We start from the raw sequence: 22,785 nt of genomic DNA, 5'->3' as shown, positions 1-22,785 counted from the left end.
GTGAGGAAGTTGAGATGTCATGAGCTAAGCCTGTGGAACACCAGTGAGAGAACCAGCCTATGTGTTGGGATAGATGGCTGTAGAGGGGATTAACTCTGGGGATTCCAGCTTCTGTGTGTGGAATCTGTCACAGAAGATATGAATTAGCAGGCCTGTAAAAGCTGGCATGGAAGACTGAAAAGCAAACACTTGAGATGCTGCATAGAGCCTGGAAGGAAGAACTTGTGGCTGTAGCCATGATAAGACCCTGATACTGTCAGTGTTTCAGTTATTTGATACCTGCATGTTCCATTGTTTGTCATTTTCATATCAGACTCTTAAACTGCAGTCTTTGAATCCCTTTATATAAATTTTTGCAAGTGTTTACATTTTGCTTAGAGCTACAGAGGCAGCTTTTTCCACAGGAATGTATTTCGAGATGATGTTATACCAGTCATAGATAAATGAAGTTCTAATAATGGGGCATATAAATGAATGAGGAGGCTGGATAAAAGGAATCAGTGTTTCTCTGAAACACGGGTGTTCTGATCTCTGATTTTGTTGGGGGTTACAGTTCAAATACCAACTACAAAAACATGATATCTTTGCAAACTGTGGATTGAAAGCTGAGGGAAGATGCTGAGAACTTAGGCATCCAAGTGTCTACCTTGAACCTTGTATGCCGATGCTGGTGCTCTGATGCACCTGGAGCAAAGGGAAGGAGTTGTCATGGCTGTCATGGTGTGGATGTCCAGGCCAGTGGCTGGGTGATGCAGGATGAGTAGATGGGGGGGAAAGTCCAGCTTGTCTTTGTCTCTTCTGCATATTCTCCTTTTTTTTTAAATGATTTTACTTAGAACAAACACCCGAGCAGGTTGTTGGAGTGAGCCCCCTCCTTCTCCCCAGCGTTCTGCAGCAGTAATGGTATGGTTGGCCTCAGGGGACCTTCTTGTTTTAACGTGTTGCTGAAGTTTTAAATTGTCTATTGTTGGGAATTAATCATAGAATCATCAGTCACTAGTGAGGGGATGAAAGCTCGTTAGCTGTCCTCTAAAAAGAATCTCATACAGCAAGATTGAAATAATGAATTTATGGGGGGTAATTTGATGATGTGTGATTATTTTTGCTTTTGCCTTTTATCCTGAGTTGTTTTCTAATACCATGTTTTAGAATATGGTGCATTCCATTGCCATACCAAGATCCAGTATACTCCAGGGGGGATTGGGACAACCCAATCATAAATATTACCATGCACAGAAGTAAGAAAGTTTATGCAGAGGGGTAATAGAGCAAACCCCTTTGTTCCTGGAATAATTAATTGGCACATAAGATCTCTGCAGAAGTGACAGGATATTCGAATTTTTAGATCTTCATATACAATACTCTGAACAATTGCCTGGATGGTAATTTATTTGTATTTAAAGCAAAAAAGATTCTGATAAACTTCTCAGCACTACAGTTTGTTTCGTAGAATAGTCAATGTACATAAAGGAACAACAGGTGAATTATGAGCTACCTGTCCTGCGTAGAAGTTGAATCAGTATCAGTATCAGCATGTCCTCAACAGAACTCTTCAGTCCGTCTTTTATCTACACCTAAAATGTAAGTGGAAATGTACTGAACTTTAAATTCTAATAAGACCAGGAAGTCTTCACTGATAGATACTTCAGCTTCTTATGCTTTTTAATAGTGAAAACTTCGTATGTACCAAATGCACTGAACAGTCTTCAGAAAATGCTTGATAAGATCTGATCTTTAGGCAGACTTAGGATTTTACTTACTTGAGTAAGTATTAAAGAAACCCCCCAAATGACACAAAAACCCCAAACAAAAACCAACCACCCAACAAACAAATGAAACCCCCATATCCTGCATTCATTTTTCTCCTGAAGGATTTCTCAGGAGTTAGAGGGCTATGATCAGAGGGCTATGATCAGAGTAGTGACACTGGAATCTTGTAACTTCTGATAAAGGACATCTTTTGTGTTGGGAGCTGGTATCACCAGGAAATTGGAGATTGAGTTTGGGGACTGATATGTTTGAATTTCCTCTTCTTGACCAAAGATGTATATTCTCTACCATGCAAGTTGTGATATTCCAATCTCACATTTGCAGAATAAAGAAGTGTCAGTTCTGTGTCTGTGTTGGTTTTCTTTTCAGCCATCTGTTTAAGTGCTCAGTTTTTTCTTGTGGTTTCCTTTTTTTAAAGGATTTACCTCCTCAGTGCCGGAATTAAATGGTTTAACTTTCACTTATTTTATTAGTGACTGATGAAGACTTTAGAAAGTAGAGAAGCTGTTTACTTGAGAATTTGTTTTAAGTGCATTTTCTTCTAGATATCTAATGGTTTTTCATGTCTTGTCTTACATGCTTCTCTGTAGTTACAGTAATTTTCTTCAAAAGAGTCAAATAGTCATCCCTAAAAAGAAAAGAAACGTTAACCTCAAAATGGTCACAATATCATATTTTATATCAAGTAAATAGTTATTGTATGCAGGAGAAAAATGTACTTTTGCACACCTTACTCTCTTCCAGGTTTGATTTAAAATATTCTCTGTTACTGAAATGAACCAGCTTCTTTAGGATTTGGAGAAATATGATTTTGTCACCCAGAGGAATTACTTTCAAATTGCAACTGAATTGTTAGGATTTACGTACAAGTCTTTCAAATCTCTAAAGCACACTGAGCCTGTCACAGCTGATTCTTCTGATACTCTTTTTTAAAATAATATTAGGATTATCAAACTGGGATATCTGTGTTCTTGAGCAAGATATATATGTGTATATATATATAAAACATTGGCTTTGTCAGTAAAAAATCTGCTTTGTGTAATTGAATTCGAAAAGATAACTTTTTAAGCCTAAATATGAAAGAGAGAATTGTGCCGATATGTATAAAAGTTGGGGAACTGGTTAGGACTGTTGTATTGTACAAGCTGGGTGTATAAGCAAATAAACCAAGGCAAGCCAATGTATTATGAGATAAAATATAAAACATAAAGGGCAGTAACTAGAGAAATAGAAAGTGTAATGGGCATTCTCTGTATTGAGCAATGAATGCTAGTGTTGAACGACTTCTGTTTTATTAAGTACATACCTGCACTGATAAGGACAGTCAAATCTTATCTTCAATTTTATTAAGAAGTATTTAGTTAGTATATTTTTGAAATATAAATTACAGGGAATGGTTACATTCTTATGGAAAAAAATGAGTACATTTTTGGGAGGTGTCCCTGGTTTTTGGATTAACACTCTGATAATCTGTTACAGTGTCAAACCAAGCATGATATTTGGTTTGTAGATTTTACATCCCATTTTCTCCCTGGCCCTCTAATTGAGTAAACAGCAAATTTTCTCAGTTCCATTTGACATCATTCTGATTTTAGTATTTCCAATCTTCATATCTCTCTTCTGATTCATGTTCTTTGGGTGCTGATAACTGACGAAGGGACGACCAAGATGACACTTCTGTGCCTTTTGAGGAAAGCCACAACAGGATTTGGGGAAGAAGGGGTTGGGACTTGCCAGTCTTTGGGATACTTTGAGTTATCCTAGATGGGCCATGTCAGAGATGGTGCTCTGAGGATCCTACACTGTGGATCAGATTGTGGAAAAGCTGATCCGTTGTGTGATGAACTAAAGCCAACATCTCTCAGTCGTTCCCTTACCACAGTTATTCCAGAGGCAATAGGATCAAAACCAAAGACAAGGATGTGACATTACATGTATTTTCCTCACAGTCATGAGTTTGCTCTATTGGTCAGCTCCCTGTTCAGCACTGCTCAGGAGCTCCCTGGGCTGCAGAGCAATGACTGCAGAGCTCACCAGCATGCAAGTATCAGAGAGGGTTGTCTGATAGAGGTTGCTGTGCTGTATTCCTGCTTATTTCTGTTACTCCTGGAAATACAAAATTAAGCCATCAAAACCTTCCCCTGGCTTTCAAGATTTTTCAAAACCTTCCCCTTCCTTTTCAAGATTTTATTTCTATAAAACCAAACTTTGTTATCTACCAGATATGAGTGGTGAAAAAGGACTCTATCCATGAATCCTCCTGTTGGTTTATTATTCACTCTTGTCGTGGTTTTTTGCAGCAGCAGATAATGGAGGGACTGTGTCCGGTGGCACATCGGGAATTCCTCCCAGCAATCCGACTGGGAATTCCAAGTCAACGGGAAGGAACCTGGGCTCCTCGACTGGAGAGAAGGAAGAAGGGAAGAAAGTCCGACGGCAATGGGAGTCGTGGAGCACAGAGGACAAGAATACTTTCTTTGAGGGACTGTATGAGGTACACGTAGAAGAAAATAACGAACTTAGATGGCTTTGGTTAGTCTGGATATTTCTAGAGAAGGTTGATTCAGTGAGGTTGGCAGGAGCAGAAGGCACACTTACACATGAGCACTTCTGTGTCCATACAGTGAGCTATAAACCAGCTGTCACTCAAAGCCACATTTCAAAAGTGTCAAGTTTGTGGTTTTTTTTAAATACACAGGAAGTATTTCTGAGTTTTATTAATGAAATTTTATAATAATTTCAGTTGTTTTTGAATTACGGTTTGGTTTCAAATGAGAAATAAATAAATAATGTCCCCATCTCAACTTCCAAAAGCAGCACACTTCTTCTGTAATAATACCAAATAAGAAAAGCTGTTCTGTTCTAATAAGAATTGTGTTTAGTCTTTGACCATGACAAGGTTAGAGCCAGTTCAGTCCTAGGCACGGAAAAGTTACATCATCTTGTCTTCTGTCTCATATGATGTATATGATGGATTCCTGCTTGTCCTGTTCCCGTGATTATTTTAAGAGTATTTCTGTTATCAAAGTGCATAACAAAGGTAAAAATGGATGCAGTGGTGGTCAGAACTTTGCACATGTGCATCTTTTTGAATTTTTTTTTTGCCATTGGCATGGTTCACATGTATATATTTTGTGGACAAAATGAACACTTAAACACTGTTTTCTTTAACTCCTCTGACTTGCGGTAATATTCCTGGGAATTGTGAGTTTTTAAGTCACTTCACTGATTTATTTTTTTGAATACTGAGGAAAATGGATTTGGGACTCTGTTTGGTCCCCCACTTCATTTATTTTGTGTCACTGCCTTTCAGAAGAGATCTTCACACTTTATATGTAAATCAGTTCTAACCTATTGTGAATACAAAAATTTTGTGATAGCAGGAGTTAAATGTAAGATCAAATCTTTTGGAACTCAAATTTTGTAACCGTATCATGAAATGTACTGTAAATAAAAGTGCAACTGGTAAATATAATAGGTTTTTCATTCACTCTAGTTAGAAATGGTGGGGGGAATGCAGAGGAAAGTGAAGAAAGCTCAGGGAGAAAATCAGTGTTTTCAGTTCTGCTACTTAGCATGTTTTTGAGTAAGGTTGGATGTTTTGGGTTTCTGTTTAATTTCCTAGCATATTACTGTTTTTATTTTGAAACTGTTAAAGAAATTCTAAAGTAATTAATTTGGCATCTATAATGCATTTTATATAAAACAAAGGAAACCAGTGTCATTCTCTGACATTTTCTGTCATTCTCAGAACTGTCAAGTTCTGATAACTAAGAATTTTTTTTATGACCATTAAAATCCAATACCCCACAAAGAACCCCAAAGGCCCTCACGTTGTTTGAGTTGACTTATGAGGAGATCTATGTTTGGGGTTGAGTATTTCAGTTTGGTTTATTTATTCTTCAGCATGGGAAGGACTTTGAAGCTATCCAGAACAACATTGCCCTGAAGTACAAGAAGAAAGGCAAACCTGCAAGCATGGTGAAGAACAAGGAGCAGGTCCGGCACTTCTACTACCGCACTTGGCACAAGATCTCCAAGTACATTGACTTTGATAATGGTCAGTATGCACCAGTGTGGGCTTGGTGTGGGGGCTGGAGTCCTGCCTTTTGGTACCGTCATGGAGGGCTGGAGTGGTGGATGTGAGAAAATAAATACTGAGGAGGGTGCCTGTGAACAGAGTCGTAGGACCAGAGAATGGTTTGGGTTAGAAGGCACCTCAGAGGTCATCCCATTCCACCCCCTGCCATGGACAGGGACACCTTCCACTAGACCAGGTTGCTCCAAACCCCATCCAACATGGCCTTGGACACTTCCAGGGATGGGGAGTCCACAACATCTCACATCTTATTTTCGTTAGCATGGCCCTGCTGAAGTTCATATTTTTTGAAAAATGCTTTTCAAAACCTGGTATTTGTGTCACTGCTGTTATATGAATTCACCACATCATTTATCTTTATTATATAATGCTGTGGAAAAGCCAAGTTCGAGGGAATGTTTTTGTATTCTCAGGAACACACCTTTGAGGAGAGCTGCCTAAATGTTAATCAGGCATGAGTGCATCAAGCAACTGCACCACTCAGCACCACTTTGCAATTCTTGGGGGAAGTCAGAAATAAACAGTCCAATAAAAGTGTAAATGGTGACATATTTGCTCCCACTTCAAACAAGCCTGAAATTATACCATTGGGTCAGAACTTCCCCTTTCCATTCTATTCCCTCCTTCTGCAACTTGTTTAATGAAAAGGAAGTTGGGAAGTCAGATAAACTGCTGATGGTGTTTTGTAACAATAATAGTAACATGATTTTTGAGAATGGATTTTTATCAAATCTGTACTATTTAGTAATGGGCAGTGAGGATTCAAGTTTGTCTGTGTGTGCCCAGATCTGAATAACAGGTTAAAGAAATCTATTTCAGTGACAAGATCCAATTCTTTTGACTTCAAGGTGTCAAGAATGTCAGGTCTCCCATTAGCTTGTTGATTAAGTAGAAGTCTCTGGAGTTTTTCTGTCCTGATGGTATATTCTGAGTTGCAGAAATCATGGCAGTTTGTGGTGATTGAAGTATTTGGTCTTTGAATATCTGCAAAAGTTTGGATAGTAAACTCATCTACACAGTTTGTGGCCAGAACCTCTCAAGTTAAAAATAATTCATTAATGAGAAATGGATATGTCTAGAAAGAAGCTGAAGGAATGCGAATGTAGTGTATGATACAGTCTGTTTATGAACTTGTCTGTTCCTGAGCTTGGGTTACCTAAAGGAGGACTTATATATTTAAACCACCTGGCATAATGTGTTTTTGTGAGTTCCTTCTTTCCAAAGCAAGGCAGCACTTTAAGATGAAAAAAGCCATTAGTATTTTATTTAAAAACAAATGTTGCAGCAAACACAGTATGGAAGAATTTTTAAAATTAAAAGATGTCACAGAAGAGGTTAATCTGTTTTTTGGGTAACAAAGTTCTGTATCTGTATGGTCTAGAATCTCACTGTCTGAAGGAATGTAATAGTTAGAGCAGTAGTTTGGTAAGCTCTAGTGTTGGTAGAAATATGTGTGCCTGGATTTTGGGATTAAATGAGTCTGCAGGTCAAAGAGAACTAAAGTCTTGATGAATAGACAAGAATAAATATTTTCACCTGATTTGTAAACCACAAGACTGTTCTTACTGTTATAGATCTTTAGATCTATTAGCAGTAATGTCCATATCATATGTCTTGATGAGAAAGGACAAAAAAAATCCCTTGTAAAGTTAAATAAAATGTCTGCAATTCTTCATGTAAAAATTTAAAATCTGGAATTTACATTAACTTGCTTAAGGTGCATTTGAGTGCACAGAAAATATTCTGTCTTCTGGAAAATCCAGACCTACTTCTAAATTTTCATATAAAAGAGTTCTGTATGCATTTCCTTGGGGGCGTCTGGACATTTCCCTGAGAATTTGTAAACAGTGAAGTGATCCTGGAGTTAGCTTTATTATGAATTTGCTTTATTTTGCATATTGAACTGTTGCATATTTGTTTAAATTCTGTGCAAGCTGCTTGTTTTCCTGTAAATTGGTGAACCATCCCATTCTGGTGTTTCTTGAATGAGAACTGAAGTTTTGCCTTCGGTGGGATGTTTGTCTCATCACTGAAAATACAAATGCTCTCCTTTTCAGGGTTGAAATGAGTATCTTCAGCGTAGCTGTGTGTGAGTATCTGCAACCTGCATCTCACTGACACCTTTTCTGCTTTTCAGTGTTTTCTCAAGGGCTGAAAAAATCTTCCCTGGAGCTGTATGGCTTAATCTGCTATGGGGAACTGAGGAAAAAGATCGGGGGATGTGAGTACGAATGACTTCAGGTTATTTTTACACGGTAGAATCACAAGTATTTACCCTTGAAGGTGGCAGTGTCTAGTTCAGTTCCACTTTTGAGTTCTTGAGAACTTGTGTTCATTTTATTCTATTGCTGTACCCTGTGGTATTGTTTCTTCATTATATGTAGTTTTATTTTTAGAGACCACCTTAGTCTGTTGCATTAGTCCCTTTTGAGAGATTTCTTTAGCTTTTTCTGTCTCCAGAATGCAGTGCATGTATTGCCCATAGGTGACAGGTAAACACACACACAGCTTAGATGATCTATTTTATTATTATTGAAAACTAAGCAATTAAATGTGTAAGTGATATAATTTGCACCCACAATTATTTGTACCTACACAGTCAAAATCTGGAATGGTGCCTTTCTCTGAGTTGTTCTCTAAATCTTTCCTCATGGAACCCTGAAGATGAAAAAGCATTACAAATCATAAGACTTTACTGACTAACCAAGATGAGTTCTGACCTTTTTGACACCTTCGACTATCCCAGGTTGCTCCAAGCCCCGTCCAACCTGGCCTTGAACACTTCAATGAATAGGGGAACCACAGGTTCTCTGGGCAGCCTATGCCAGGGTCTCACCACCCTCATAATAAAAAAAACTTCATTACATGTAGTTTAAATATCCTCTCTTTTGGTTTAAAACCATCACCGCTTGTCCTGTTGCTGCAGGCCCTGTAAAAAAGTCTGTCCCTGTCTTTCTTATAAGCCCCCTTTAAGTAGTTGTTGTGCTGGGACCCCCGGAGTTGAAGGCAGCACTGTAGGTGGGGTCTCACCTGAGTGGAGCAGAGGGGCAGAATTCTTCCCTTACCTGCTGTGGTATCAGCCCAGGACATGGGTCCCATGGTCCCGATGGTTTCCAGAGAGAGCTCTGACATGACTGGCTTGGGGAGTGGGCAGAGGAACACACCCTGTGTGTGCCAGTCCATGCACATACACCTTTTTATCTGTGCATTTTTTCATTTGTCCCCAAGCTTTTTGTACAGTCAGTGTTACGTCATAGTGCATCTTCTACATGTTTGTTTAATTTGTGAGACATGGAAAATAAAATACTTCTTTTTGAAGTCATACTAGTTGCAAAGAGAGAAGGACAAGAAGGATTCATGGGTGGACGTGTACAATTCCTAAGAGGACTGTGGTATTTGGCAAGGGGTTTTTCACTGTCCCTCACCAGGGATTGTTATCATAGCAGGTCTTGAACAAGACTGTTTTGGATGTTCAAACTGACTTTACTCTGTGTGTTCAAAGATCTCCAGCGTGTTAATTCACCTTGGAGAAGTAATTTTGAACTGTTTCATGACAAAGCAAGTGCAGAGGCAAGGCACATTGCGTTGTCACCAGAAATCAGTGTTAGTGTTTCTTCCCTGTACCCACATCTTGTTTTACAAGCATCAACAGACCCTTCTTGCTGTGACTTGGAGTAAGGTTTCACACAGTCACCATGGCAACCTCTATACTTCTGTCTTTTTAGAACTTCAGGACTTATTTACATACTTTATCTACTGACACTTGGAAAATTCTCATCTCCAAGACTAAATGGACTTGATCTGCAAGGCTCTGCACCCAGTTTACGAGAGGTCTGCTTTGCAGCTGGGGAAAGCAGTTTCTTTTTTTTTTTGTTTGGGTTTTTTTTTCCTTTAGTCTTTTTTTCCTCATGTATTCACAGAGTCCCAGAAATAGAGATGAGACATGAAAGCATGTCAGAAATATTTTCAGCATTGCCAGAGGGAGGTTAATTGTTCAGTAATAGATCTGGACCTTACTATCACATGAATCAAGTTACCAAAATGTCCATTTAAAAACTTGCTGTATAATGCACAGAGAAAAGTGAGGGTTACTTGTTACGTTTTTATTTAGTTTTTTACTGTGTTTGTTGCTATGATGCTGTTTCTTGCTGCCTTAGCAACAGAGATTGAGCAGAAAGATGAAGCTTTTCTTTTTAATGTTGCAGTGTCAGATTAAAGCCCAGCATTTGAAGACAGCTGTAGTACCTAAACTAGGGTCATTTAATCCATGTGTAAAGTGTAGTTTTCGTGGCAAGGATCACGTAAAGCTTGCATGTTATGAAAGTGTGAACTTTTCAGGAAGGGTATGTTACAGCACATTTACACATGTCAGTCTTATGTGAGAATAAAATGTAATAGCTTTGAAAACCCAACAGGACACAGAAAAGGTCATGGCATTATGACTGTAAATCCTAATTCACTGTGTTATCCCATTTCCTGTAAAGGTATGGATGACAAGAACGCAGCTAAACTCAATGAGCTCATTCAAGCCGGGTAAGTAAGAACTTCTGAAACTCATAAAACTGAGTTGTTCACCAGCTTGATTGTTGTATTGGTCATCCAGAGTCTGGGGATGTTTCTTCATTTTGTAGAGCTACAGTTTGACATTTTCCATTCTTAGCTTGTTTTGTATTAGGTTTTTCTCCCCTTTTCCATGAAGCCAGTAATTGTTATCAGTAAGAAATGATGGGTGAAGTTTAATAAAATAATTAAATGAGAATTCTTTACAGAAGTTATGTCACTATAACTATGTGGATTCACTACAGGGAGTATGGAGTCATAGAATTATTTAGGTTGGAATAGACCTCCAAGATCATCAAGTCCAGCCATTACCTCAGCACTGCCAAGGCCACCACTGACTACATCCCCAAATGCCACATATCTTGTAAATCCCTCCAGGGATGGAGACTCTAGCCTGTGCTGGTACCTGACCACCCTTTCTGTGAAGAAATTTTCCCCAGTATCCAACCTGATCCTCCCCTGGCACAGCTTGATGGTGTTTCCTCTTGTCCTGTCCCTTGTTCCCTGGGAGCAGAGCCCGCCTCCCCCTGGCTCCCCCCTCCTGTCAGGGAGTTGCAGAGCCAGAAGGTCCCCCCTGAGCCTCCTTTTCTCCGGGCTGAGTCCCCCCGGCTCCCTCAGTCGCTCCTGCTGCTCCAGCCCCTTCCCAGCTCCGTTCCCTTCCCTGGACACGCTCCAGCCCCTCAGTCTCCTCCTTGCAGTGAGGGTTCATCTCCAAACCCTTCTGCGCACAGTGCTCATGAGTCCTGACTTTCAGATCTGAAATGGCTCCTCAGACACTGGGGTGCTCAGCCCTCCAGTCACTTCTGCATCTGCTTGACTTTGAGAACGAGTGTTCTCTTCCATTTCAAGGGAGAATTGCAGGATTTGGGAGCTTAGTCTGTGAGTCAGTGTATTCATAGAAGACAGGAGTGAGAAGTTGCTGTACTGTTAGAAATGAGGGAATACCTGATGTATTTGCACATAAAATTTTTTGAAGTAGTCCAGCTTTTAGAATTTGTTTTTTGAAGTGAAATCTCTCTGAAAGGATACTACTTTAAAGATTGTGATCACTCAGAAGGCATTGTTTTGTCCTAATCATGTCTTTAAAAGTGATTTGAAAGCAGCATTATTTTCTGTCTGTTACAGGTCCCTTCTTACCTTTGGCATTATTGCTTTTAGGGTGCTTCACTGGAGCAGACAAGTTACTATGGAGTAAACTTGACTGCAGAGAGGAGTGGGAGTTTGTCCCCTCAGTAGCTGCAGACTTTTGACTTTACCTTGCATTATATGGATACTTGATGTTATACATTCCTGTTGTTCTCAATGGAGTTTTCAGAATCAGTTTTTTGGAGTCAAACCCCACCTTTCATTTCCTGATGCCCTTTGTATGGTGTGTTTGTGTTGCAGGTCTTGAATATGATTCTTAAATCACTTGTTCATTTTTCTGTTAACTGATGGGGTTTAAATTAGAAGAGAAATTGCCATTTAGTTTGGGTTTTGTACAGTTAAGAAAATCTAAGCAGTATGTTTTTTCACATAACAAAATTATTCTTAAAGCCGATTACTTCTTCAAATTGGAGTTACCAGTTAAAATGGGCCTGGGATGGGCCTTTATCCATAGTCATGAGTATCTCTCTAGTTCAAGATGTCAGCAGTTGTTTCAGTCACTCGGTGCTGTACTGGAGAGTCTCTCTAATACTGGGTCATCCAAACAAACTAAAGCGTAACAAAAGAGCTTGATGACGTTTTCGTCTGATTCAGGCCTTAGTTATTCTAATTAATTGTTAATGAGGGCTGATGATTTCTGTGAAGTCTAGGTGCTTACTCTATAAGGCCAGTCTTGTAACAAACCATTTTGAAAACAGAAGTCTTTGCATTTGAAAATATTAATGCTAATCTTCTACTCCACAATTAGAATGTGCGTAACATTAACCAGTTCAGAAAGAGTTGCTTTTGCATAGACTTTTTGTCTACAGATGGGAGACACATCTTTGCTTCCCTTTTTCTCCTGCATCTCTTATCCGTTTGGTGGGTGAACCTCATCAGCTGAAGAGGAGCAGACTGTGTCTTCATTACCACCTCTGTCTGCACCATGTGAATTAATCCCCTGCATGTTCAGGACAACCTCATAGCTCCCAGAAGCAAACACATTGCATATATCCCAGTCGATTCAACTTCCCATCTTGCTCAGTGATGGTACAATTTTATGATCCCCCTCCCTATTTGTAAGCAGTTCTCAGTTCATAACATGTTTCTTTCAAGTGTGACACACTCCTGCTCTTCCTCTGAGTGCAATGCACTTTGTAAGGCTTGTCACTGTGTGGAAAGTTGTGAGGGAAAGTGAATCCAAAGTGATTAAAAATGGGGAATGTGAACATGCATTATCCTGATGATCTGCTCCTTAAGTAAGTAAACATTTGCCTCATTTAATTGGTGAGAGAGGCTGAGGTTGTGAGGAGCTACGTGGCAGTTTATTTGCAGGAGGGCTCCAGACCCTGGAGTTACACACTCTAATTCAGTGCTTGTGTTGCATCTCTGGTTTCTGTACTGATTTGATGGAGTGTGGAAAAACAAATGACCCTGTGAGGGACTCATAAGAAAATCATACTTAAGATCTTTGTAGCTGAGCTTATAACCCAGGTAATAGATAAAAAGTAGTGCCTGAAAACTCAGATCTGTCTATGGTAAGTGCTGGCAAAGTCTTTGTGACCTGTTCCTGTTAGGCTGTTGCAGTTCAGGCCATTTGCTGTTACACATCTCTGTACTTGTCTTCAGAATGTCAGTAACAGGTAAATGAGGCTGGACCATAGCCACTGGGACAGGTGTAGCTGAATAAATCGGGGGTCTCACAGATTAAGGTTTAGATATTTATAAACGCAAGGGGGAGATAAGAATTACTCTGTAACTGCTCTGAGTAGTTCAGCATACTCAGGTCAACGCTGGCCCACAGCAGCTGCTTGAAGACAGGATCACTCTGTCCAGTCCTTTGTGCTAAGGTTTCTATTGCAGCATTTTAATTCTACTACGCATTTATTATGTCATTGGGTTCTGTGATTAGGATATGTAACAAGAAACAAAGATTTATGGCACTATATCCGAACAGCTCAGTAACTAGTGTAAATAAACAAACTGATGCTTTTTTTTGTTTCATTTCTAGGAGTGAAACATTTTTATTTAAGTTAGTTTTGTAACACTTTATATTCAATAAAAACCTGTATATAAACAAATACAAATATTTTCTTTATCTCTTTGTAAATATGTAGGATTTCTGGATAAGTTAAAATAAAAATCCAAACAAACCGCAATAAACACCTAAATAAAAAAGTACTGTAACTATGCAACAGTTAAGCACAGCACTGCTCAGTGTCTGGTAGTGTTTGTGGTTTTCCCCCCCCAAACTGAGAGGCTCTTTATAACACAAGGTAAGAAAGGGTTGTCCTAACACGAACCAGCTGAATTCAAGCACAGCAGAATTTGTAGTTGAGTTTCCTGGTTTTATGCATTGCAATCCTTGTTGACATAAGTGAGTTTGGGTTCATACTGATTTGTCCTCACTTGTATTGAAATTGGGTTTATTTGCACATTTAAAAAAAAGAGAGAGAGTGCTAGTTGATTAAGCTTGTTTTCAGAATATTTATTTTCTAAAAATGCTGATTTATTGATAAAATCATATCTACACTTTAATATAAGGATCTGTATAAGAGGATATGGAGCCTTCTGTGTTAAGGCCGAGGTGCCCATTGCAATGCCCAGGAGGAGGTTTTACCTTTCATCCTTATCTTATGTCATTGATTAGATACCCACAAGGGTTTCTGTACCCTTCTCTAAGAGTCTTTACACTGGCAGAGACTGACTGTTGGACTTGGTGGGACCAACTGTCTTCAAACAATTCCTGTTTCCAAGAATTCAGGTTAGGATAAAGTTGGAAGGAAATCTGCCCTTCCAGCCCTGGGATATTCTGAATCCATCGAGGTTCGCAGCTGAGTAAATGAAAGTTGTTCACCCCATCAGCTCCATCTTCTCAGGTCTGGCTTCACTTCTGCTGCCTTTTTGCAAATTTCCCTCTTAGCACCATAGACAAGTGCTCTTCCTACCTAGCAATGTCTTCTTTACAGCATAGAAATATTTTCTAATTCCTAGAACTTCTTTCATTTTACTGCAAGGACTTGTGTTCGATCCTGCCGCTTCTATGCTAGCTGATGCTTAATGTTTCAAATTTTGGGTAGTAATGCTGCCAGTGGTAGCTTGGTTGGGCTCAATTCCTGCGTTTGAAGTCCCTAAAAAGAAAACAGGAGTGATGGAGTGAAGAAATCAAGTAGTTCCACTGTGTGAAAATAAAAATGACCTCTGGCTTTTAAGGATCTTTGAAACTGCTGATCTGATACTGAAGCTAAATCATACTGTAAAAGTTACTTTGTTCAGGTTCCTGCACAAGCTCTTAGACCTCCTGACTGCACCAGAGGAGGTGGGGATATTTCCAAATGGAAAATGGAAATATGGAAGAATGGAAATTCAGACTTCTTCTTCCCGTAATTAAGAGTCAGGAGTATAAAGGGGAGACTAAAGCAAACCCACTTGTCTTTTATGAAGCAGCTGTCTGTGTGGGTGTTCTTCAACCCAAGTAGCACAGTCCTGGTCCACTTATAAAACAGCAGTCCCTCCCTGATTGGACAGCCCAGTGTTTCATGAAAATCTGGAAGAGGAGGGTAACAAGAGTAGCATTTGCACAGTGAAAAAGTAAGGTGACAGAGAAGACTGAATGCTCTTGTAAACCTGCACTGCAGAGCCTTCCATTCCTGTGTTCATTCCTGTAGCCATGATTGTGTTTAGCTCTGTGTCCCTGATATGTCTGTATTCAGGAACTGTTGTTACTGGTGCCTCTAAGTACTTCTCTTTCCACGTGACCAGGGCTACGACTGTTCGTTACAAAGGCAGAAACCTGCGTATCAAAGCTCCCATGTGCAGGGCTTTGAAGAAACTCTGTGATCCAGATGGTGAGTAAGAGATGCTGGAACATGGGGTGTTTTAGCAGATGGTTGGAAGAATAGAGAATGAGTGGGCTTGTTGTGGTGTGTCCATCACTGGCAGGGAAATTTGGGCTATTGCACATTTGTGCTGAGCACGGATATGTCACTGTTGTCTGTCTTGGCCTGTTTGCTTGAATAGTCCCAGTGACTTCAGGACCCGCCCAGTTTTCTCACTAGCACACTAGATCAGCTCACTACTGCTTTACCCACTATACTTTCACTGTGTATGCAGGTTAGTCCCTTTTGCCAGTGAATTAGGAGCACTATGGTGTCTAGCATTAAGCATTTTCCATCTTTCTTTACCTTTTCCCATTCAGTTATGTGTGATTTCATTTGTTTTTTTTTCCTTCTCTTCCTTGTTCCCAAGTAAGTAGAATCAGGCTGTTCAAAAGGTCTGAAATACTGTATTTTTTCAAGTTTCCAACCACCTGATTTTTGACACTGCTTGCACAGCTGGAATCTCCAGTACCGCTGCAGTGTCCAGGGATAAGAATAAACACATTGGAACAGAAGGTAATTAAGGAAGCAGGCTCCAGTGGTGAAGTTGAGCTGCTGGCTTGTCTGTAGGTGATGCTGGTGTCTGGTGGATTTTATCATGTAACTGAGCACACAGTGTTGTGACTGAGTTGTCCTTGCTTTGACCCTTTGTGCTTCATCTCCCTCAGGTGTGAGTGATGAAGAGGACCAGAAGCCAGTACGACTCCCTCTCAAGGTCCCTGTGGAGCTGCAGCCACGAAATAATCACGCGTGGGCTCGAGTGCAGAGTCTTGCCCAGAACCCCCGGCTTAGGTAGCAGAACTGATTATGCTGCTCAGATTAGAACAGGGAAATAGATGAGCAGCATCCAAGCCCCTTCCTCTCTCTTCATAGAATCAGCCAGGTTGGAAAAGACCTCTGAGATCATCGAGTCCAACCCCGCCGTGGTTCCCAGACCATGGCACTGATGCCACATCCAGTCTCACCTTAAACACCTCCAGGGACGCTGACTCCACCCCCTCCCTGGCCAGCCCATTCCAATGGCTGGTTACTCTCTCTCTAAAAAATTTCTTCCTAATATCCAACTTAAACCTCCCCCGGCACAGCTTAAGACTGAGCCCTCTTGTCCTACTGCTGGTTCCTGGGAGAAGAGACCAACCCCCACCTGGCTACACCCTCCTGTCAGGTAGTTGTAGAGAGTGAGGAGGTCTCCCCTGAGCCTCCTCTTTTCCAGGCTCAACAACCCCAGCTCCCTCAGCCTCTCTTCTCCTTGTGCTCCAATCCCTTCCTCAGCCTTGTTGCTCTTCTCTGGACCTGCTTCAGCACCTCAGTGTCCTTCCTGAACTGAGGGGCCCAGAGCTGGACACAGCACTCCAGGGGTGGCCTCACCAGTGCTTAGTACAGGGCAAGCCTGGTCCTGTTGCCATACTGTTCCTGATACAGGCCAGGATCCATTGGCCTTGGTGGCTACTTGGGCACACTGGCTCATCTTCAGCTTCCTTTCAATCCAAATTCCTAGGTCCCTGGGAGTTCAGGGTTCTCTTTGATAATGCAGGTGGCCTAAATGTACTTGGTCTGAAGCCTTTGTCCGGCCACAGTGGATGATTTGTAAACATGACCTATCACACTGGAAAATGAGATTACCAGTATTCTTTATGTCTTTTGAGTAATGAAGGAGCTTTGGAGATGAATATACTTTGTGCCACTTATTGTCACAGCAGAGTGCAAAGAAAACGGAGATCGTAGCACTGGTTCCACAAAAATTTGTATTTAATGTACCACAGACAGAGGGGAGGGAAGTTGCACAGTGGTCAGAGGCTCTGAATATTGCACCTGCACCCAGTTATATGAGCAGCATGGAAGGTATCTGTAGTTTCTGTTGCGAAAGGACTTTGATGCTGCTGTTCCAGTGTCATCAGTGGCTGTTCATCCTGGTACTTATACCTTGTCCAGAACTCATGGGGCCTATGATGTTGAGTGTTCTTTCAAATATGGCTCAAATACACTTCAGTGTAGTGACCAAAGATCATGATAAAAATCTCCATTCAGAAGAATGTATTAGGTTTATTTTGTGAAATGCTTTCAAAAAGTAAATGAGTCTTTTGTGCCCCTTTTTGTTTTTCTTTCTGTACTTTGTGGTAGTTTTGTACCTTGCCTACACTTTTGCAGTTCAGCTAAATCCTGCCATCTTTTCCTATCTTCTTCCATCTGGAAAAAAACTAGGTTCTTGAATCATGACAGTCAGGTTTATCTAACAGGCTTTTAGATTGTATGAGTTGTTGTAGATGCGAGTTATCTAGATTTTAAAGTTGTGGGATAACATATGTTTTTGGTTTTGTTGGGGTTTTTTCTCAGAGCTTGGGAGCAGTAGGTGTGTTCTCTGTGCTGGTGTTATAGAATGCCAGTTTATTCCTTAATTCCCCTTCCAGCATTGAGGCTATGACTTGAACTGCTGCTGACATTTGTTTTGTTCCCTCCTCTGTTTCTCTCACATACAGGATGATCGTGGAGTTACATCGGAAGGTCTCCAGCCTCATTGAGTTCCTGAAGCAGAAGTGGGCTCTCCATGAAGTGCGGATTGTATCCTTTTCCTGCTCGGTCTGTTCCATGTGCTGTGTGTCCTGGGAGCAGTTCCCTTCTGATTCTAAGTTCAGTTTGGTATCAGAAAAGTGAATCTACCTCATAAATTTAGAGTCTCTGCTCAGTAAAGGTAGAGGTCAGTCTCAGCATTACTAATAGAAGCTTTCATGGGAGATCCCCCAATGTTCCACTTTGACCTCAGCTCTTCTCTGCTTTGATCCCGTGAAAGCTAGTGAGGAATAATGAAGCTTCTGCTTCATTTCCTCAAACAGTGATCTTAGTCTGGTTCATTATCAATGGGTGACCCCCACAGAGCCTGGATAATAACTGACAATTCTGTTTCCAATTTCAGCAAAGAGTTTAAAGACAGATCTTTGCACTTTGTGCAGTTTCACCGATGAAGGCTTAAGCTTCTTGTCAAGCTGCTGTTATCTGTGCACTGTCTGAGACAAACAGCATTTGGGGTGTCCCTGCCTCTGAACTCTGATCCATGCAGTAGAAGGATTTGTGAGTTGACAGCTGTTCTGTTCTCCTCCTGACTGTTTTATTTTATCCTGTTCTTGGGCCTTTCATTCAGACTTTTCTCTTCAGTTTGTGAGCCCGGAAGAGCAGCAGTATATCACTTGAAATTTCGAAGGATCTCACGGCCTGGTAGGTGGAATTTGCTGCACAGAAAGGAGAGGCTGCTTTGCTGTGCAGTGACATTGGAGTTTTTGCTTGGTTTTGTTTGGGGTATGTTGTTTGGGGGTGGGGGTTTTTTTACAATTACAGCGGGATGTGAAGCAGAGATAAGTAATTCTGTCTGCAACGGAGATTTAGTTTGTGCTTGTAGCAGGTCTTTGCTGTAGTCTTTATCACCACAAAGGACCTTATTTCTGATTATAGTGTCTTCGTATCTGGGCTGAATAGAGAACGCGTCCTTGATCAACTACTTTTTTTTTTTTTTTTTAAACTTACAAAATAGTCTCCCAGGTGCTTGTTTGGAAGGGGCAGATGTTTGTTACATTCTTTGACACATCTTTTTAGCGTAAAACACTAGAAGAACAGCAGCTTCAAGACTCCAGAGGCTCAGAAACAAGAGGCAACTTCTCAGAGGAGAAAGTGATGCTCCATCTCTTTCCAGGAGAGAATTGTACCCTCACTCCACTGCCCGGGGTAGCCAGAGTGGTGCACTCCAAGGCTTTCTGCACTGTGCATTGGCAGGAAACGGGCAAATGCAAACAGAACACAAAAGACTCTCACTTACTCCCCCCTGCCCAAATCCTGGGCATTCAGAGCAGTCAGGGGACAGCAAGGGGACAGCTGAAATACCTGCGGGGAACAGAGGGTAAGGGTGTGGGGAGGGCAGAGAGCACTACAGAGCCCAGCAGAACCTTGCAGCCCACAGCTGAAGTTTCTGCAAGCACTGAAGATGGTGCTCCAGAGCCTGGCCAGGTGGAAGGAACAGCCTCAAATCTTGGCATCACCAATTCCCTCCAGAAACCACCTTCTGGACTCCAGGATCCAGGGGGACACCAGGAAAAGCTGAGCTTAGTGGCCTTCTGTGTGGAGGGCAGGGAGGTCCTGGCTGGTAACCAGGCAGCTGTGCTGCCCTCGTGCAGCACAACATGTGCTTGCAGCAAGATCCCTGATGTGGAGGAGCTGTCTCTGCTCGATCCGTTCCCACGGTACATGAAGTCCTGCCAGGACCTAATTGTCCCAGAGAAATGTTCTTGCACAGACAAACTGCATGGGAAAGACGCGGCTCCAGCAGCTGGTAACGCTTCCCCGGTGGCTTTTCCAAACGGGAGGAGTGCAGAGACCTCTGACTCCTGTTCCCAGCTCCTGAGAGGTGGTGTGGCTTCCCCCAGCAGCGGCCCATCCAGATGTGAAACTCAGGCCAGCCACAGCCAGGGCCAGCAGCTCGACACTTATACCAAGGATATCACGGATGCAGTAATGGAGGATTCTCAGGAGAAGCTGGGCTCCTCATTTCCACCTCCACCTCAGGGACAATCCAGTACAAAGTCTCTCAAGGACGACCCGAGCCGGCTCTCCCAACAGGTCAGAGAAGAAGGATGGAGTCTGCGAACCTCTGAGAGCCTTACGCTGGCTGAAGTCTACCTCATGATGGGCAAACCGAACAAGCTGCAGCTGGAATATGACTGGCTGTCTGTCTTGGAGCCAGAAACCCAGGATGCTAGAGAGCAGACATCCGAGTCAAGTGCTGTCCCTGCGTGTCCCACCTTTCACAAGCAGAGACTCCTGAACTGCCTTCTGAAACTCATCTCTACTGAGGTCAATCCCAAACCAGTAAGTAGCTCTTGTTTGTGCTCCAGATACTGAACTCTAGTTTGATTTGGGGAATAATTTTACCCACTTGTGTGTTCACAGTAAATCAGTTACTAACCTTGTCTAGATCTTTGGAGGTTCCTGTGTTTAAAAAAACCCAAAAACCACAACACAACCCAGCTGACTACAGAGTGGACTTTGCTTCAATATGCTTTTTACACTGCCTTTTAGTTTCTGGTTTGCTGTGACTCTCAGTGGTGGTCCAGTGAACATTTCATGTGACTGCTGGAAACATCAGTGGTGAGGTAAGGTGAGGCAGGTGCCTTCTGTCCTATCTTAGGTTCACAGAACCCTAGAACAGCCCAGGTTGGAAGGGAGCTTGGAAGATCATCTGGTCCAACCTTTTGTGGGAAATGGAGCCTGGTTGAGATTAATATTCTGCATGAAAACTGCAACCCTTGATTTTCAATGTTTATGTAGTTCAAATTACACTAAGCGTGAGAGTGAAAAGAATGTATTTCTTTGGAATAGCAGAGGCAATAGAACTGTGCCTGCCACAGTTGATATATGTAAAAGTTCCCAGACTCCAGGATAGCTGTTGAACAGTCCCAGAAAAATACTTTCTTCCTTAGGCAGACCTTAGAGAATGAACAAACTTTTCTTCTTGTGCTTTGTAACCTGTATTTAAGATCTGCCCTGTGATACCTGGGCAGCCATTTCCACCTAGTGCAGCCCTTTGAAACTTAGTAAAACACCTTTTAAAAAGACACCAAGTTCAGTAGATCTGCTCAAATGCCTGTGATGGAGATACGATGAGTTAAGATCCTATTCCAGCCCAGGATGCAAATGTATCCCTGTTCCCAAACACAGAGTTCTTTGATCTTTCTTTGTTGGTACAGACTTAGCCCCCATCAAAGTTCCTTTTGGTCCTGATTCTGTAGACATAGAATGAAGGATTTTATAAATTTAAACCCCTCTTTGTTCAGATCCAGCTCCACACATAGACTTTGTTTAAACTGCAAAGGCTTTTGGTCTGACATCTCACAGGTCTGGGACACTGTCTCCTCTTTTGGCATCTACTTCTACTTCTGGTGACACAGGTGACAGCTAGACATGACATGATAAAACAACTACAGACTATAAAGAGGGACATCCCTGAGACTTGAGGGGGAGAGAGGTAGAAGAGGGGGCAGAAAAAACCAGCAGTTATGATTTGCATGTGTTTCCCTGTCACTTTTTTTAATCAAAGCAGCACAGTGCTACTGAACGATAGAGCAGCTCTATCAGATGTGTACCATATCATACATTCCAGCAAAAAGAAGGAACACAACCTTTCATTGATCAAATACCACTTTATTCTTGCTGTGTTTCAGAAGAAGACACTCTCCTTGCAGCATGAATGTAATGGCACTGATATTCCGGAGGCCAGGAGGATATTTACTGCCTCACTGGAAGTACTGTAGCCATTTTAAAGTTGCATTTCATCAAATAATGACAGGAACCATAATATTTTTGCCACAGGGTATTTTAAGAGGAAGGATTGATTGTGTGCATCCCTGCTATTTTCTCCAGATAATCTGTAACAGCCCAAACAGCCAGCTCTGCTGTGGTTTGTTCCTTAAATGAAGATCACCAGCATAAAACAAAGTGTGCCAAATGGCATTGCATTTGAGTGGAGGGGGTAATTTGAAGCCCGTGATTGCACACAGATTCCTTAAAAGGGAGTGATTTCTAGAAAACAGCTTAAACAACGTAATGAAACAACTGGATAGGCCTGGAAAATTAGTGAAGCACCTTGCCATGTGCCTCTTGTTTGTACTGTGTTACAGTGTGAAGGAGAAGGGAAGGGAGAAAATTCAAAACTCTACTTGATTAGAATTAAGAGCAAAATGTTTTTGTCCAGATGTATTTCCCACCAGAGCCCTCTGGATGGAGTTTATGAAAATTAGTTTTGCACTGAATTAAAACCAACACTTTTTTTCTTTTTCTTTCTATCCTGGGGTCATCCAGCACACACTGTGTGAAGGTTGTTGAGTGTTAACCCAGTTGTAACATAATTAATGATGGGTGAGCTGGTGACATCTAACGCTGCTGAATAGGTAGGAAGGGAATTTCAGCTGCCCCACAGCCCTGCTAGGAGGTATTGCTTGGAGTCCTGTGAGGTATCCTAGTCAGATTTTCATTTCCAGGTTCCCTGAGTAGAGTGAGTTTCACAAAACATGGTTGTACCAGCACACAGTGTTCATTTAAGGTGCATTTGCAGACGCCCGAGATGAGCTCCGTTGCCACATCCCCTATCAAGCCTGCTCAGGAGGAGCAGTCCTTGACTCCCCCGGGGAAGGTGATTGCCATCAGCACCAGGAGCCCAGGCTGCGCACGGAATCAGTCTGCCCTTCGCAAGACTTTCTCTCCTGGTGCTGCTTCCAGCTCCTCAGGTGAGTCTTCCCAAAAATCCGTTTGAAGAGATCTGCCCATTACTATCTCACATGGTGATGAGAACTTCCCAGTGATGGAACACGGGAA

General features: G+C 41.6%; 1 protein-coding gene across 6 annotated transcripts in view; it reads left to right on the top strand.

The window, feature by feature from the left end:
• The window catches only part of CRAMP1 (cramped chromatin regulator homolog 1), a 48,155-nt gene that overhangs the window by 8,196 nt on the left and 17,174 nt on the right, over positions 1-22,785 (top strand). For 5 of the 6 annotated variants that reach the window (XM_032704377.1, XM_032704379.1, XM_032704378.1 and 2 more), the window contains exons 3-11: positions 4,071-4,264; positions 5,677-5,830; positions 8,007-8,090; positions 10,354-10,402; positions 15,317-15,402; positions 16,101-16,224; positions 17,910-17,991; positions 19,018-20,283; positions 22,526-22,697. In XM_032704377.1, coding sequence (XP_032560268.1) covers positions 4,071-4,264; positions 5,677-5,830; positions 8,007-8,090; positions 10,354-10,402; positions 15,317-15,402; positions 16,101-16,224; positions 17,910-17,991; positions 19,018-20,283; positions 22,526-22,697 — 2,211 coding nt within the window. The remainder of the gene's footprint in view (positions 1-4,070; positions 4,265-5,676; positions 5,831-8,006; positions 8,091-10,353; positions 10,403-15,316; positions 15,403-16,100; positions 16,225-17,909; positions 17,992-19,017; positions 20,284-22,525; positions 22,698-22,785) is intronic. The other variant, XM_032704376.1, reaches the window with a different exon arrangement.

Source organism: Chiroxiphia lanceolata, chromosome 16 (assembly GCF_009829145.1).
Source record: "Chiroxiphia lanceolata isolate bChiLan1 chromosome 16, bChiLan1.pri, whole genome shotgun sequence".
In the NCBI taxonomy this organism is placed as follows: Eukaryota; Metazoa; Chordata; class Aves; order Passeriformes; family Pipridae; genus Chiroxiphia; species Chiroxiphia lanceolata.
Note: the sequence above shows the minus strand (reverse complement) of the source record. Positions and strands in the feature narration are given on the sequence as shown.